The sequence below is a fragment of the Alosa pseudoharengus genome, unplaced genomic scaffold, assembly GCF_046254945.1.
Source record: "Alosa pseudoharengus isolate Yale_2024_CS ecotype anadromous, Long Island Sound unplaced genomic scaffold, YU_APseudo_1.1 YU_APseudo_1.1_scf_10, whole genome shotgun sequence".
NCBI classification, from domain to species: domain Eukaryota; kingdom Metazoa; phylum Chordata; class Actinopteri; order Clupeiformes; family Clupeidae; genus Alosa; species Alosa pseudoharengus.
Window position 1 is genome coordinate 25,173,135 of NW_027468565.1, and position 15,000 is coordinate 25,188,134.

The following is a 15,000-nucleotide window of genomic DNA, read 5'->3' on the forward strand; positions in this document are numbered from 1 at the left end:
ATCCCTGGTCTGTCAAAGCCAAAGCCACCTGTTGTCCTATAGGTCATCACGACAGTGTGTGTGTGTGTGTGTGTGTGTGTGTGTGTGTGTGTGTGTGTGTGTGTGTGTGTGTGTGAGTGAGTGTGAGTATGAGTGTGCCACCTGCTGTCCAGTAGCTCATCTCGAGTGTGTGTGTGTGTGCTTCCTGGGTCAGATGTGAGGTCAAACAGAGCTTTGAGGGCTGTGCTTTTACTGTCAAATCTCTCCTGATGCTTTACATGAACTCACTGAACCCCCCCCCCCCCTTCAGAACGACACATGGGGGCAGCAGTACTCGTACGCCCTGTTCAAAGCCATGAGCCACATGCTGTGCATCGGCTACGGTATGTACCCGCCCGTGGGTATGACGGACGTGTGGCTGACCATCCTCAGCATGATCGTGGGCGCCACCTGCTACGCCATGTTTGTGGGACACGCCACTGCTCTCATCCAGTCCCTCGACTCCTCACGCCGCCAGTACCAGGAGAAGGTGAGTCTGTGTGTCTTTGTGTGTGTGTGTGTGTGTGTGTGTGTGTGTGCGTGCTGGCATGATTGTGGGTGCCACCTGCTACACCATGTTTGTGGGCCATGCTAACGTCCTCATTCAGTCACAGGACACATCGCTAGAAGGCCTGTATGAACGTGTATGGGGACACACACTCAACATGTGTAGGTGTGTGTGTCTGTGTGTATGTAAGAGAGCTAGTGAAAACCCAAGAGAGGTGAAGGTACATGGAGAAAATGAGTGAGGCCAGGTGAGGGTGGAGATTCTGGGTGGAGCTGTTGGGTGGAGCTGTTGGGTGGAGCTGTTGACCTGCTGACTGATGCCCTCTAACACACACACACACACACACACACACACACACACACACACACACACACACACACACACACACACACACACAGAGGGTTGGATGGGGGTTGGGCGGGGGGCGCTGAGCCCTGCTGCTGGAGAGCTGACGTCTGCATGTGCTCCGTGTGCAGATTGGACTCTTTTCCATTTGAATTAAAGATAAGACAGACACACACACACACACACACACACACACACACACACACACACACACACACACACCAGACTGGAGAGGTTTGACCTCCACTGTGTCAGGGAGGTTGGAGCCTTTTCAGCTTCCTATGGTCGCCATGGAGACGAGCAGCATTGACAGGAGCGGAGCTGTATTGATGTGGCGGACTGCTGAGGTGCTCTGTTGCACTCAGAGGCTGGAGCTCTCTCTCTCTCTCACACACACACACACACACACACACACACACACACACAAACACACACACACATACACTCAGGGAGGCTGGAGCTCACACACCACACACACACACACACACGCAGTCAGGGAGGCTGGAGCTGACACACACACACACACACACACACACACTGTCTGTTTTATGCTTCTGCTTCGAATCAACGGCTTACCCCCGCAGACCCCTCTGCGTTGCCGCAAACCCCTCTCCGACCCCTCCGCTGTAGCTTGACGTGCACCTCCAAAAAATTAATATGCATATATATATATATATATATATATATATATTAATGTTATGCATGCAGAAGACCTGTGAATACTCCCTCCCTTACCTGAGCCCACACACACACACTCAGACCTGTGAATACTCCCTCCCTCACCTACTGTAAGCTCACAAACACACACACACATACACACACACACACTCAGACCTGTGAATACTCCCTCCCTCACCTACTGTAAGCTCACAAACACACACACACACACACACACTCAGACCTGTGAATACTCCCTCCCTCACATGAGCTCACCACACACCAGTGTTGTAGTCAAGTCACTATGCCTCGAGTCCAAGTCCAGGTTCAAGTCTGAGTTGAGTCCACTTCTCATCCGAGTCGAGTCACTATTACATGCAAAACAAACAACCTTCGAGGCTTTCATGTCTCCAGGCATTTGGCGCTGTTAAAGTTAACGTCCGTTATTGTAGGAACATGGCGTGATGTGTGATGTAGGCCTATGACATGAAGCAGTAACATTCCATTGCACTAATATTAATTACTGAGAATAATTTAGATGTTAAAATAATTTACCAAATGACATATTACAGCCTAATGACATTACAAAAAAAAAGTTGAGTCCTCGTCTCAATTTCCGAGTCTGAATGGTCTGAATGTACAAATCCGAGTCCAAGTTCGAGTCATTCAGTGCTCAAGTCCAAGTCAAGTCACGAGTCTCTAAATTTAGCTCATGACTCGGACTCGAGTCCGAGTCCTGGACTCGAGTACTACAACACTGCCACACACACACACACACTCAGACCTGTGAATACTCCCTCCCTCACACACACACACACACACACACACACACACACACACACACACAGACCTGTAAATACTCCCTCCCTCACCTGAGCCAGTGTTGAGTTCCGCTCCAGGTGCCAGTGGATGGTCAGAATGCTGTTGTATCATCCAGAGGACTGCGCTAGGCCTGAAACCTGAGAGTTATGTGTGTATGCTGTCATGTATCCTCCATGAAATAAAAACTAAGATAAAATCTCTCTTCATTTTCGTCTACAAAATGAGAAGACAGAATATCTAGCTGTTAGATTTTCAAAATATTTCGAATGAGTTTATACGCAACAGCTTTCCTGTAGGCTAGTCTACGTGCTGTTGCTGCAACCCTGTGGCTGCAACACGAAACTACATGGAACAAGAACACTGGAGATTTCTACCAGAGTTAGCAAGCTAACTACCTAAGCTTTATGCCACAATGCTACATACCCAGAAGTTAAAGCTTCTCTCATACAAATTAACATCCACCAGAATGTCCATACGAAAATGTTAATCATGTAATGTTAACTATTTAACTAGTTAGACTGATGATGCAAAGTTTGCTAGCAAGTAAGCTAATATGGAAAGTTCGCTAGCAAGTTAGCTATGGCTAAGATGGAGAGTCTGTTTGGGGAATGTGTTGTGTTTGGGCGCATATCGCCATCTAGCGAGGCGGAGTAAAACATTAATACTTTGGCCTACGACAGTGTTTCTCAAACTTTTTCAGTTTCAGGACCACTTAACTAACCCTAGCTAAAGAAAAAAAAAAAAGATTAGACCTACTTCAACAGTAGCCTATAATTAGTCGACACAATAGGCCTACTCACTGAACCACCTTGCTTATTGTCTTTGCACTTTGCTTATTGTGTGGATTCATACTGTATGATTTAAACTGGCATATCTTACATAGACAGTGTTGCAGAACTGTTTTTACATACAAGTTGGTTCAATATTGCAAACAACTCATCTATATTATATTTTACCACGTCTGCTCACGGACCACTTGGGATAGCTTGCGGACCACCAGTGATCCCCGGACCACACTTTGAGAAACACTGGTCTACGAATATGACAGTGGTCCAGTCAAATCTTTTACTGTCTATGGTCAAATCCCAGCCGAGCTATAACTGTAGCTCGACTTACCTGTGCATGTAAACATACTGACTGACAAAAAATCAGAATGAGTAATTATAACAGACGAGTAGCCCTGTGGACACACAATATTGTTGGAAAATTGAGATGTGTGAAACACTATTTGACTCAAATGGTAATCAGAAATAATTTGTTATAAAAAAAAGACTAAAATTTGTTGACTAAAACTGACTAAGACTAAGATATCTTTAGTTTTCTTTTGACTAAAACTAGACTAAAATGACGAGACCTTTAGTCGACTAAAACTTGACTAACAAAAATTATATTTGAATGACTAAATATGACAAAGACTAAAAAGGACATTTCATCACAACACTAAGACTAAGACTAAATTAAAAATAGGTGACAAAATTAACACTAGTTGTGTGTGAGCGTAGGACATGACCCAGGGGTGCACTGCAGATTGGGAACAGTAATATGAAGAGTGATTTAGAAACCATGTTAACTGTTAAATATCCACCTGTCTTTTCTTTTCTCCAGGTACTTGTTCAAATGATTTACATTTGCAAGGTTTCACTTTCTATAATTGAAACAAATTGACCTTTTGTTGTCCTGGCATCTGTTTGCGATCAGCTAATGAAATATTGATTTCCAGCTCGTATTGTTATTGATTATAATCTCGATCTACGTCTTCAGAAGGTGATCTCAGCTCAGCGTAGGTCCAAAGTATCTGTATTTATGACCGACTCCCCCGACAAACACCAACACACAACCACCAGCAGCAGCAGCACAGCTAACAGCTAACAGAAACACACAACCACGACCAGCAGCAGCACAACCAACACACAACCACCAGCAGCTGCACAGCTAACAGCTGAGAGGTTGGTCTGTCTGGTCTTTGGTGAAATATTTGCAGAAACCTTGCTGCAAAAAGTCGACCACATATTTTGTTTAGCTGCCACGGTACCTGCCAGAACAGGTAGTGGATAGTGGACAGCCTGGAGGGGGCAGCGTCAGGACGCCAGAGAGGGATGGGTAGGATGAGAGATAGATTACTGTGTGTGTGTGTGTGTGTGTTCCCAATCTGGCTTATTCAATCTGGCCCCCTAATCATCCCCCGGTGTAACTGGCTGCACTGATTCATTCCCTTATTCTCCACCTCTAGCTGCTGTGTGTAATGCGTCCTGGCGCATAATGGCTGCCCTGCATCACCCAAGTTTGTGCTACATATTAGTGGTGGTTAGGCTCCTCCTTCACTGTAAAGCTCTTTGAGTGGCTTGAAAAGCACTATATAAATGCAATGTGGTGTGTGTGTGTTTGTGTGGTTCTACCTTTCATGACCATATGTCATGAATAGGATTTTGGGATGCCATATGGAAAAGCAAGCTAATAAACAGATAAAAAGGTAAAATAAATCTTACATAATGTTGCTTTGATGTGTGAGGGAGAGAAAGACAGAGGCCTGAGAGTGTAAGGAGGGATGGGTACGATGTTAGGTGTGTGTGTGTGTGTGTGTGAGAGAGAGAGAGAGAGAAAGAGAGAGATAGAGTGAGAGAGAACATGTAGAAGTTAGGGCTAAGATGATGTGTGTGTGTGGGGGGGGGGGGTAGGGAGGGGAATGGGTGGAAGAGAGATGGGGGAGATGTGTATCTGCTTTGTGGTGTGTGTGTGTGTAGGGGAGATGTGATTGAAATGTGGACTGTGTGTGATGGGAGGTGTTGTATGTGGTGTGTGTGTATGGGGGAGGTGTATGTGGCGTGTGTGTATGGGGGAGGTGATTCAAATGTGCCCTGTGTGTGATGGGAGGTGTTGTATGTGGTGTATGGGGGAGGTGATGTATGTGGCGTGTGTGTATGGGGGAGGTGATTTAAATGTGCCCTGTGTGTGATGGGAGGTGTTGTATGTGGTGTATGTTTGTGTGTGTGTGTGTGTGCATGTTTCTGGCCACAGTTTTCTTTTCATTATGGAGTGGTGTGTATGTAAATGTAAATCAGGTTTGTAGGCCAAGTGTACTTGCATATACAAGGAATTTGGTCTTTGCATTTATCCCATCTGTGAATTAGTGAAACACACAGAGCACACAGTGAACACACAGTGAGGTGAAGCACATGAGCACACAGTGAGGTGAAGCACACACTAACCCAGAGCAGTGAGCTGCCTTACTGCAGATATTTAGATATGTGTGTGTGGAGGTGTGTGTTGTAGATGTGTGTATGGGGAGGTGCGTGTGTTTTAGATGTGTGTGTGTGGAGGTGTGTGTTGTAGATATGTGTGTGTGTCTGTGGAGATGTGTGTTGTAGAAGTGTGTGTGCAAAAGTGTGTGTTGTAGATGTGTGTATAGGGAGGTGTGTGTGTGGTGAGTTCCCTGGTGTCCTGGCTAAATTCCCAACCTGGCTCATTCAATCTGGCCCCCTAATCATCACCCAGTGTAATTGTATGGGAGGGTTTTTTAATGTGTATGCGTGTGTGCATCTCTGAATGACAGCATGTTTAGGTTCATGTGTGTGTATCTATGTTTAGGTTCACTTCTGCATGGCGTGGTGTGTGTGTGTGTGGGTAGGGACTGTGGACTGAGATATGCTAAGTGTCTCCTGTTGTTTGGTGTCTCTTATAATAATAATAATAATAATAATATTAACAAGTTTAATTTATATAGCGCCTTTCTAAAATCCAAGGTCAATTTGCATAGTGGAAAGGAAAATACTGTACAACAACAAACAAACAAAAACAATACAAACAAAGAGAAAAACATGTGCTGTGTGCATGAATGAATTTGTGTGTGTGTGTGTGTATGTGTGTGTGTGTGGAGGGGGATGTTTTAGAAGTGTGTGTGCAAAAGAGTATGTTGTAGATGTGTGTATAGGGAGGTGTGTGTTGTAGATGTGTATGTGTGGTGAGTTCCCTGGTGTCCTGGCTAAATTCCCAACCTGGCTCATTCAATCTGGCCCCCTAATCATCACCCGGTGTAATTGGCTTATTCACTTCCTCACTCTCCACCTCAAGCTGGTGTGTGGTGAGCGCTCTGCCGCATAATGGCTGCCCTGTATCACCCAGGTGGGTGCTACACATTGGTGGTGGTAAGTGAGGTCCCCCCTTCACTGTGATGCATTTTGAGTGTCTAGAAAAGCGCTATAGAAATGTAATGTGTTGTTATTGTTGTTGTGTGGAGGTGTGTGTGTGGAGGTGTGTGTTGTAGATATGTTTGTGTGTGTGTGTGTGTGTGTGTGTGTGTGTATGTGTGTGGAGGTGTGTGTTGTATGTTTGTGTGTGTGTGTGGAGGTGTGTGTTGTAGATATGTGTGTGTGTGGAGGTGTGTGTTGTAGATATGTGTGTGTGTGTAGTTGTGTGTTTGGAGGTGTGTGTTTTAGTTGTGTGTGTGGAGGTGTGTGTTGCAGTTGTGTGTGTGGAGGTGTGTGTTGCAGTTGTGTATGGGGAGGTGTGTGTTGTAGATGGTATGTGCATGTGTGTGTATGGGAGGGGGGGTTCTATGTGTATGCTTGTGTGCATCTCTGAATGACAGCATGTTTAGGTTCATGTGTGTTAGTGTATCTATGTTTAGGTTCACTTCTGCATGGCGTGGTGTGTGTGTGTGTGGGTAGAGACTGTGGACTGAGATATGCTAAGTGTCTCCTGTTGTTTGGTGTCTCTTATAATAATAATAATAATAATAATAATAATATTAACAAGTTTAGCGCCTTTCTCAAATCCAAGGTCACTTTGCATAGTGGAAAGGAAAATATTGTACAATAACAAACAAACAAAAACAATACAAAGAGAAAAAATGTGCTGTGTGCATGAATGAATTTGTGTGTGTGTGTGAGCATGTAATAATGTAGAGAGAGGAGGAGGAGAGCTGTGGACAGAGCAGAAGGTGGAGGAGGAAGAGGAGAGTTGTGGAGAGGCAGCAGTCATGACAGGATTCTAGCTTAGCCCTTATCTTAGCATATCTGATCTTAGTTTAGGTTTTCTTAACTAGCTAATCTTATTTTATCTTAGCTTACTTTACCATATCTGAGCTTATAGGTTGTCTTATCTTAGTTTAGTTTAAATTAGTTGGTCTTGGCCTAGTTTAATGTGTCTTACCTTATTATGTCTTGGGTATTTTTATCGTAGGTGTTCCGATGCACTGAACCTGCAGAAACTCAGCTCTGTGTGTGTGTGTGTGTGTGTGTGCTTGTAGATGTCTGTATAGGGTGTGTGTGTGTGTGTCTGGTTAGGGCCCATGTGTCTGGTTAGGGCCCATGTGCCTGGGCTGGTTAGCCTGTAACCTGCTGTAATGGGTGAGATGTTTTCCGTAACCTTGACCTTATAAGCCCTAACCTTGAGAACAAGCATCCACCTGTAGCCTAACCCTATAATTATATGGATATTGTATAACTCCATCCATATTGACAACTCCATCTGTCCTGTTGCAACAGAGAAACACAGACTCTAACATGTTTTTGTTTTCTTCGTCATGCAGTACAAGCAGGTGGAGCAGTACATGTCCTTCCACAAGCTTCCGGCGGACATGCGGCAGCGTATCCATGACTACTACGAGCACCGCTACCAGGGCAAGATGTTTGACGAGGAGAGCATCCTGGGCGAGTTGAATGAGCCGCTGCGAGAGGCAAGCTCTTTCTTCTTCCTCACAGTCTTTAAGGGCGCATCCCAATGACCAAAGCATTCAGGAGCCTTTACAGTCCAGTCCAAAAGCCTTGGCTCTGATCGACTGACCCCCTGCATTCAGTATCTGCCAGGGTACTATCTGGGAACGTATTATTGATCGATTGACCTCAGCACTCAGTAGTCAAGAGCCTTTTATCTGAACATCTTATCATAACTTTATAGAACACTATGGGATGTTTGTTGGAGCTCTGGGTATGGAGGCTTAGCCTGCATGTAAGAGACCTGAGTGGCTTTCATGTTCTGTGCTCCATATTGTTTCAGTACGGTTTACTTATATGATCAAAATGTCTCTCTCACTTTCTCTCTACCCTGTCACCTCTCCCCCTTTATCTCCCTCTCTATCCCTCCTTCTCTCTTTCTCTCACCTCACAGGAGATAATTAGTTTTAACTGTCGGAAGCTGGTCGCCACCATGCCCCTGTTTGCTAACGCGGACCCGAACTTTGTGACGTCCATGCTGACGAAGCTACGCTTCGAGGTGTTCCAGCCGGGAGACTACATCATCAGGGAGGGCATGGTGGGCAAAAAGATGTACTTCATCCAGCATGGGGTGCTCAGCGTGCTCACCAAGGGCAGCAAAGAGACCAAGATCTCCGATGGATCCTACTTTGGAGGTAAGGGCAGGCTGTCAGTGTGTGTGTGTGTGTGAGCGAGAGACTTTGGGTGTTTGTGTGAGGGTGTGTATGTGTGTAGCAAAGCTAAGAAAGGCCTATTGCTAGCCTATAACTAAAACGGAACTTTAAGGTAAACTGGTCTAACCCACTTCCAGTTAATTATGCTAAGCTAGGCTAACCATTGGATTATTGCACGCACAGAGACAAGAAGCGTATGTATCTTCCCTTATCTAACTCTGGAGTAGACGACAAATAAGCTCAAAACCTCCCAAAAATGGCATGATCCTTTAAACAATATTCTGTCGGGCTCTTATGAAAAGAATTATATGATGAAATTCTTTGTTTATTTTCAGTTTTTACACTCGTTCATTTGTTGAATTTACAATAACATTTGTTGGCTCAACTTTCAAATAGCTGGACTACAGTCTGTGACTAGTCAGTGTATAATATGGGAGGGAAATAGAGATAGAGAGTCAGAGAGCGAGAAAGACAGAGAGATTGAGAGTAAGAGAATTAGAGAAAGAGTTAGAGGGAGAGTGAGAGAGTGAGATAGAGTGTGTGTGTGAGAGAGAGAGTGAGAGAGAGAGAGAGAGAGACTGGGATGTAGTAGGAGACAGAGCAACAAGCTTCTTTCCTTGTAATTGTGGCAGTAGGCTGCTTTGGTCTCTATATCCCAGCAGGCTGTGAGAATGTGATGGTGCTGTGCTCATAAGGTCACTGCATCATAGGACCAACCACTAGTGCACTCACGGAGAGATGGGTCCTCTTTATATTAGATCTTATTCAGAGGACTATCGCAGCCAGACTCCCTTGGTCCCCTCCTCATGAACGTGACTCTCATCCGAATGCTTTGGGAGTGCTGTTGTGTCCTGCAGAGAGTGTGTCTGAGGTTGGTGTTGGGTTCGGAACACGTCAGTTGACCTTCTCTTACCTGCTTCCCGCCCTGACACCTCCTGATGGTGGAGAAATAAATGACCAAGTCAGCAACTCTCTCCCCACCCATCCTCTTTTTCTTTTTCACCCCCCCACCCCTTCTCTCTCTCTCTGTCATTTTCTCCCTCCCTCTCCACACCGAAGTGCTGAAACAGCTCACACACAGAGTGACCTTGAGGGACTGAGCCAGTAAAGAGCATGTTTTAACTCTGGACTGTTTGTGTGTGGGTAACGCATTGCCACTTGCCTGTGTGTCCCTGGAGCTTGTCGCTCCTGGTAGCTTGTGCTTGTGAGTGCAGACTCCCCTCTGCATGCCACCCCACCAGACTCTCCTCCAGGAGTCACCACCACATCACTATCCCACTGTCCCCATAGCCAGCCAGCCCCCCAATAAGGAGGGAGAGGTTGGTTAGGTTGCGGGGGGTGGTGGAATATTATATTTGGGTATGAGGATTGGGTTGGGGGGGTGTTATGTTGAGTATGAGGGGTGGGGTGGGGGGCATTATGTTTGAATATGAAGGTGGGTTATTATGTTTGAGTATGAGGGGGGGGGTTATTATGTTTGAGTATGAGGGTGGGTTATTATGTTTGAGTATGAGGGTGGGTTATTATGTTTGAATATGAGGGGGGGTTATTATGTTTGAGTATGAGGGGGGGTTATTATGTTTGAGTATGAGTTATGTTTGAATATGAGGGTGGGTTATTATGTTTGAATATGAGGGGGGGTTATTATGTTTGAGTATGAGGGGGGGTTATTATGTTTGAATATGAGGGTGGGTTATTATGTTTGAGTATGAGGGTGGGTTATTATGTATGAGTAAGTTATGTTTGAGTATGAGGGGGGGTTATTATGTCTGAGTATGAGGGTGGGTTATTATGTCTGAGTATGAGGGTGGGTTATTATGTTTGAATATGAGAGTGGGTTATTATGTTTGAATATGAGAGTGGGTTATTATGTCTGAGTATGAATGGGAGCTCTGAGCACGGTATGTTGCATGTCTGATGTGAAGAGCTCTGCTGGCTGTGTCCTAATGGATCCTGTTTCGGCTGCCTCTCTCGGTAGATTAGGCGGGTGAAGCGCTAAGCTGAGAAAGGAGCATTTATGGGTCTCGGCAGGATTACAGGCCTCAGGTTGTACGTTTTACAGCGGGGGTTTGCTGGGGTTACTCCCAGAGCCGCAGATGCATGACTCTTGTTTCGCACAGAAGTGGAACGGGCTGGAATTAAGCACTTTGGACAAGAGTGGACCGCACCAGGGGGAAGGATGCCACACCTCCTTTATGGAGCAAAGCATCATGGTCCAAACACCAGCGATGCTGTTTAAAAACAACAAAAAACAATCAGACCGTCCTCACCAAACCTTTGGCTCTGCTCAGAGGGTGGAAATGTGAGAAATAGTTACAGATTTCAACTCCACTCGCAGAATTGCCAAGGGTGTCACTCCTGGGACAGACAGTCCGAGCTATATTAATTACTTTGAGATGCTAGGTCCTAATTAGCGTGCTCATCAGTCACAACCAGCTGGGCTACCGCACACTCCCTTCAAAACTCTTTCAAACTCTTGGACGTGGTCACCATGGTAATGCTACACACACCCACCAAGGCCCCTGAGTGGAGAGAGTTTCTTTAAAGAGGCACAGAACACACACCACATTACAGAACACACACCACACCACATTACAGAACACACACCACACTACAGAACACACTACAGAACACACACCACACCACATTACAGAACACACACCACACTACAGAACACACACCACACTAAAGAACACACACCACATTACAGAACACACACCACACTACAGAACACACACCACACTACAGAACACACACCACATTACAGAACACACACCACAACACATTACAGAACACACATCACATTACAGAACACACACCACACCACATTACAGAACACACACCACACTACAGAACACACCACACTACAGAACACACACCACATTACAGAACACACACCACACCACAGAACACACACCACACTACAGAACACACACCGCATTATAGAACACACACCACACTACAGAACACACACCACACTACAGAACACACACCACGCTACAGAACACACACCACGCTACAGAACACACACCACATTACAGAACACACACCACACTACAGAACACACACCACATTACAGAACACACACCACACTACAGAACACACACCACACCACATTACAGAACACACACCACACCACATTACAGAACACACACCACAGAAATTAGGAATATCTCCGCACATTTTCACCACCACTGACCAGGCCACTGAAAAGCATGTCTATGTGTGGTAGGTGCACGCAGTGGCGGGATGGACCGCTGATGTTATAAGAATAGGGAATATTCTCCTGTTGACCACATGACTGTCCAGAGAGGCAGCAGCCAGGCGTAGCAGGTTACGGTGACAGGATTTATTTTGGGTCCAGAATATCTCAGTCACGTCCAAGTACAACTGTGCACCCTTGTCCAATGTCTGCCCATGTGGAGGTAGTTGAAGCCCCCCAGCTGGGGAGATTCGGCCTCGTCTGCCACGTCGCCATCACCGCAGAGCCCCAGCAGCAGGGTGTGGTCAACTCGTCCCTCTGGTGCTGACCGGGTGCATGATGGAGCCCAACAGCAGTCCTTGTTCCCGTCTGGAGCAGTGGAGTTGTGTATGTGTGTGTGTGTGTGTGTGTGTGTGTGTGTGTGTGTGTGTGTGCGCCCGCTGCGTGTGACCCACTGGGTGTTTTCCCCTGCAGAAATCTGCTTGCTAACCCGCGGGCGGCGGACGGCCAGCGTGCGGGCGGAGACGTACTGCCGGCTCTACTCGCTCTCCGTCGACCACTTCAACGAGGTGCTGGAGGAGTACCCCATGATGAGACGCGCCTTCGAGACCGTCGCGCTGGACCGCCTGGACCGCATAGGTGAGTCTGAGATAAAATCGATCGCATAGGTGAGTCTGAGATGAAATCCATCGGATAGGTGAGTCTGAGATGAAATCGATCGGATAGGTGAGTCACAGATCAAATCGATCGGATAGGTGTGTGTGTGTTTGTGTGTGTGCATGTGTGTATGTGTGTGTGTATGTGTGTGTGTGGTGTGTGTGTGTAAGGGAGAGCTCTGAGGTAGAGAGAGGTATGGAACAGGTAACAAGTCACGACTCAAAAACTCAAAAGACTAGTATGAGTCACACACCCCAAACTCCCAATGCTTGAGATCCCATCTCTCCCACGACCCTGTGATGAGCAGGCACCCCAGGGTGAAGTCATGCATCTTGTCTCCAGCATGTCACAAATGCTGAGTATTTAAGCATCCCGTCTGCAGCATGTCACAAATGATGAGTATTTAAGCGTGTGTGTGTGTGTGTGTGTGTGTGTGTGTGTGTGTGTGTGTGTGTGTGTGTGTACTTAAGCACAGCTGTTTATTCCAGAGGGAGGAGTGGCTCTGGCCCATGTGAGTCTGTACCCTCTTGCTTTATGGATTGTTTTGTAATAGGATTATGTCCCTGCAGCATTCGCTTTCTTGCTGTTGCGTGGACTTCACCAACATTTTGGTCAAAATACTGCCACCTGCTGGCCTGTCCTCTCCTGTCTCATCACTGCATTTTGGATTTTTCCACTACGCCTATCCTCAGTGCACAAGCTGCATTCTACTGATCCGAACCAGCTTTCATTTTCACACACACACACACACACACACACACACACACACACACACACACACACACACACACACACACACACACATACAGTGGGAATTAGCTGCCTCTCCCTTTGGCCGAATCATGATAGTGTCAGATGATTCATCTGTTAAAGTATATCTGGTCTTCCGTTAACCTCACGAGTAGTTGACCAGGATCGGTTTATATAAGTCTCTGTTCAGGAAGACTAACTGTGAAACAGTTTGATGTGTGGTGTGGTCCAGACCAGCCCATGGGCACTGCTCTGTGAAGTGATATACAGTGATGTTGCGTCTGACTGGTGTGTGTTCGCCTTGCGCCTGACTGGTGTGTGTTTACTTTGCACCTGACGGGTGTGTGTTTGCTTTGCACCTGACGGGTGTGTGTTTGCTTTGCGTCTGACTGGTATGTTTGCGTTGCGTCTGACTAGCGTGTGTTTGCTTTGCGTGTGACTGGTGTGTGTTTACTTTGCGCCTGACGGGTGTGTGTTTGCTTTGCCCCGTATTGAGATGATGTTGCATCTGACTGGTGTGTTTGCTTTGCGCCTGACTGGTCTGTTTTTGCTTTGCGTTTGACTGGTGTATGTTTATTTTGCGCCTGACGGGTGTGTGTTTGCTTTGCCCCGTATTGAGATGATGTTGCATCTGACTGGTGTGTTTTTGCTTTGCGTTTGACTGGTGTATGTTTGCTTTGCGTGTGACTGGTGTGTGTATGCTTTGCGCCTGACTGGTGTATGTTTGCTTTGCGTGTGACTGGTGTGTGTTTGCTTTGCGTGTGACTGTTGTATGTTTGCTTTGCGTGTGACTGGTGTGTGTATGCTTTGCGCCTGACTGGTGTGTGTTTACTTTGTGTCTGACGGGTGTGTGTTTGCTTAGCGTCTGACGGGTGTGTGTTTGCTTAGCGTCTGACTGGTGTGTGTTTGCGCTGAGTCTGACTGGCGTGTGTTTGCTTTGCGTCTGACTGGCGTGTGTTTGCTTTGCGTCTGACAGGTGTGTGATTGCTTTGCCCCATATTGAGGTGATGTTGCTACTGACTGTTGTGTGTTTGCTTTGCGTCTGAATGGCGTATGTTTGCTTTGCGTCTGACTGGTGTGTGTTTGATTTGCGTCTGACTGGTGTGTGTTTGCTCTGCCCCTCAGGAAAGAGGAACTCCATCCTCCAGCACAAGGTGCAGCACGACCTGAACTCTGGGGCTCTAAACTACCAGGAGAACGAGATCATCCAGCAGATTGTGCAGCACGACCGTGACATGGCACATTGTGCCCACCTCATCCCCACCAACACGCCCATGGGGGGCCCCGCTGGCCCCGACCCCGGACAAACCCCCGTCATCTGGGCGCCCCTCATCCAGGCTCCGCTGCAGGCCGCCGCGGCGACCACCTCCGTGGCCATCGCGCTCTCGCGGCACCCGCACCTGCACCAAACCCTCTACCGCCCGCCCGCTGCCCCGCACGGCTCGCTGAAGGGCCGCCCCAACGCAATGCGTAGGTTTCCGCTCGGGGCGTCCTCCTCGCTGGCTGGACCCGCATCCGTCCCCACGGCAACCGCCTCCACCTCCGCCGCCCCATCTCAGTTCTCATCGGGGGTTGAGACGCCCATCCTGGACTCGCTCAGGGCCAAGCGTGCCTCTTCAGCATCGCTCACCTCCATCCCCCACTTCCCTGCCGCCGCCACCACTACCACCACCACCT

At 47.1% G+C, this 15,000-nt stretch overlaps 1 protein-coding gene across 1 annotated transcript in view; it reads left to right on the plus strand.

The window, feature by feature from the left end:
- Nucleotides 1–15,000, plus strand: part of hcn4l (hyperpolarization activated cyclic nucleotide-gated potassium channel 4l) — a 32,342-nt gene that overhangs the window by 16,221 nt on the left and 1,121 nt on the right. The window contains exons 4-8 of the mRNA XM_076298862.1: nt 290–508; nt 7,878–8,024; nt 8,456–8,696; nt 12,391–12,555; nt 14,449–15,000. The exon at nt 14,449–15,000 is cut by the window's right edge and continues 1,121 nt beyond it. Of these exons, the coding sequence (XP_076154977.1) occupies nt 290–508; nt 7,878–8,024; nt 8,456–8,696; nt 12,391–12,555; nt 14,449–15,000 (1,324 nt within the window). The remainder of the gene's footprint in view (nt 1–289; nt 509–7,877; nt 8,025–8,455; nt 8,697–12,390; nt 12,556–14,448) is intronic.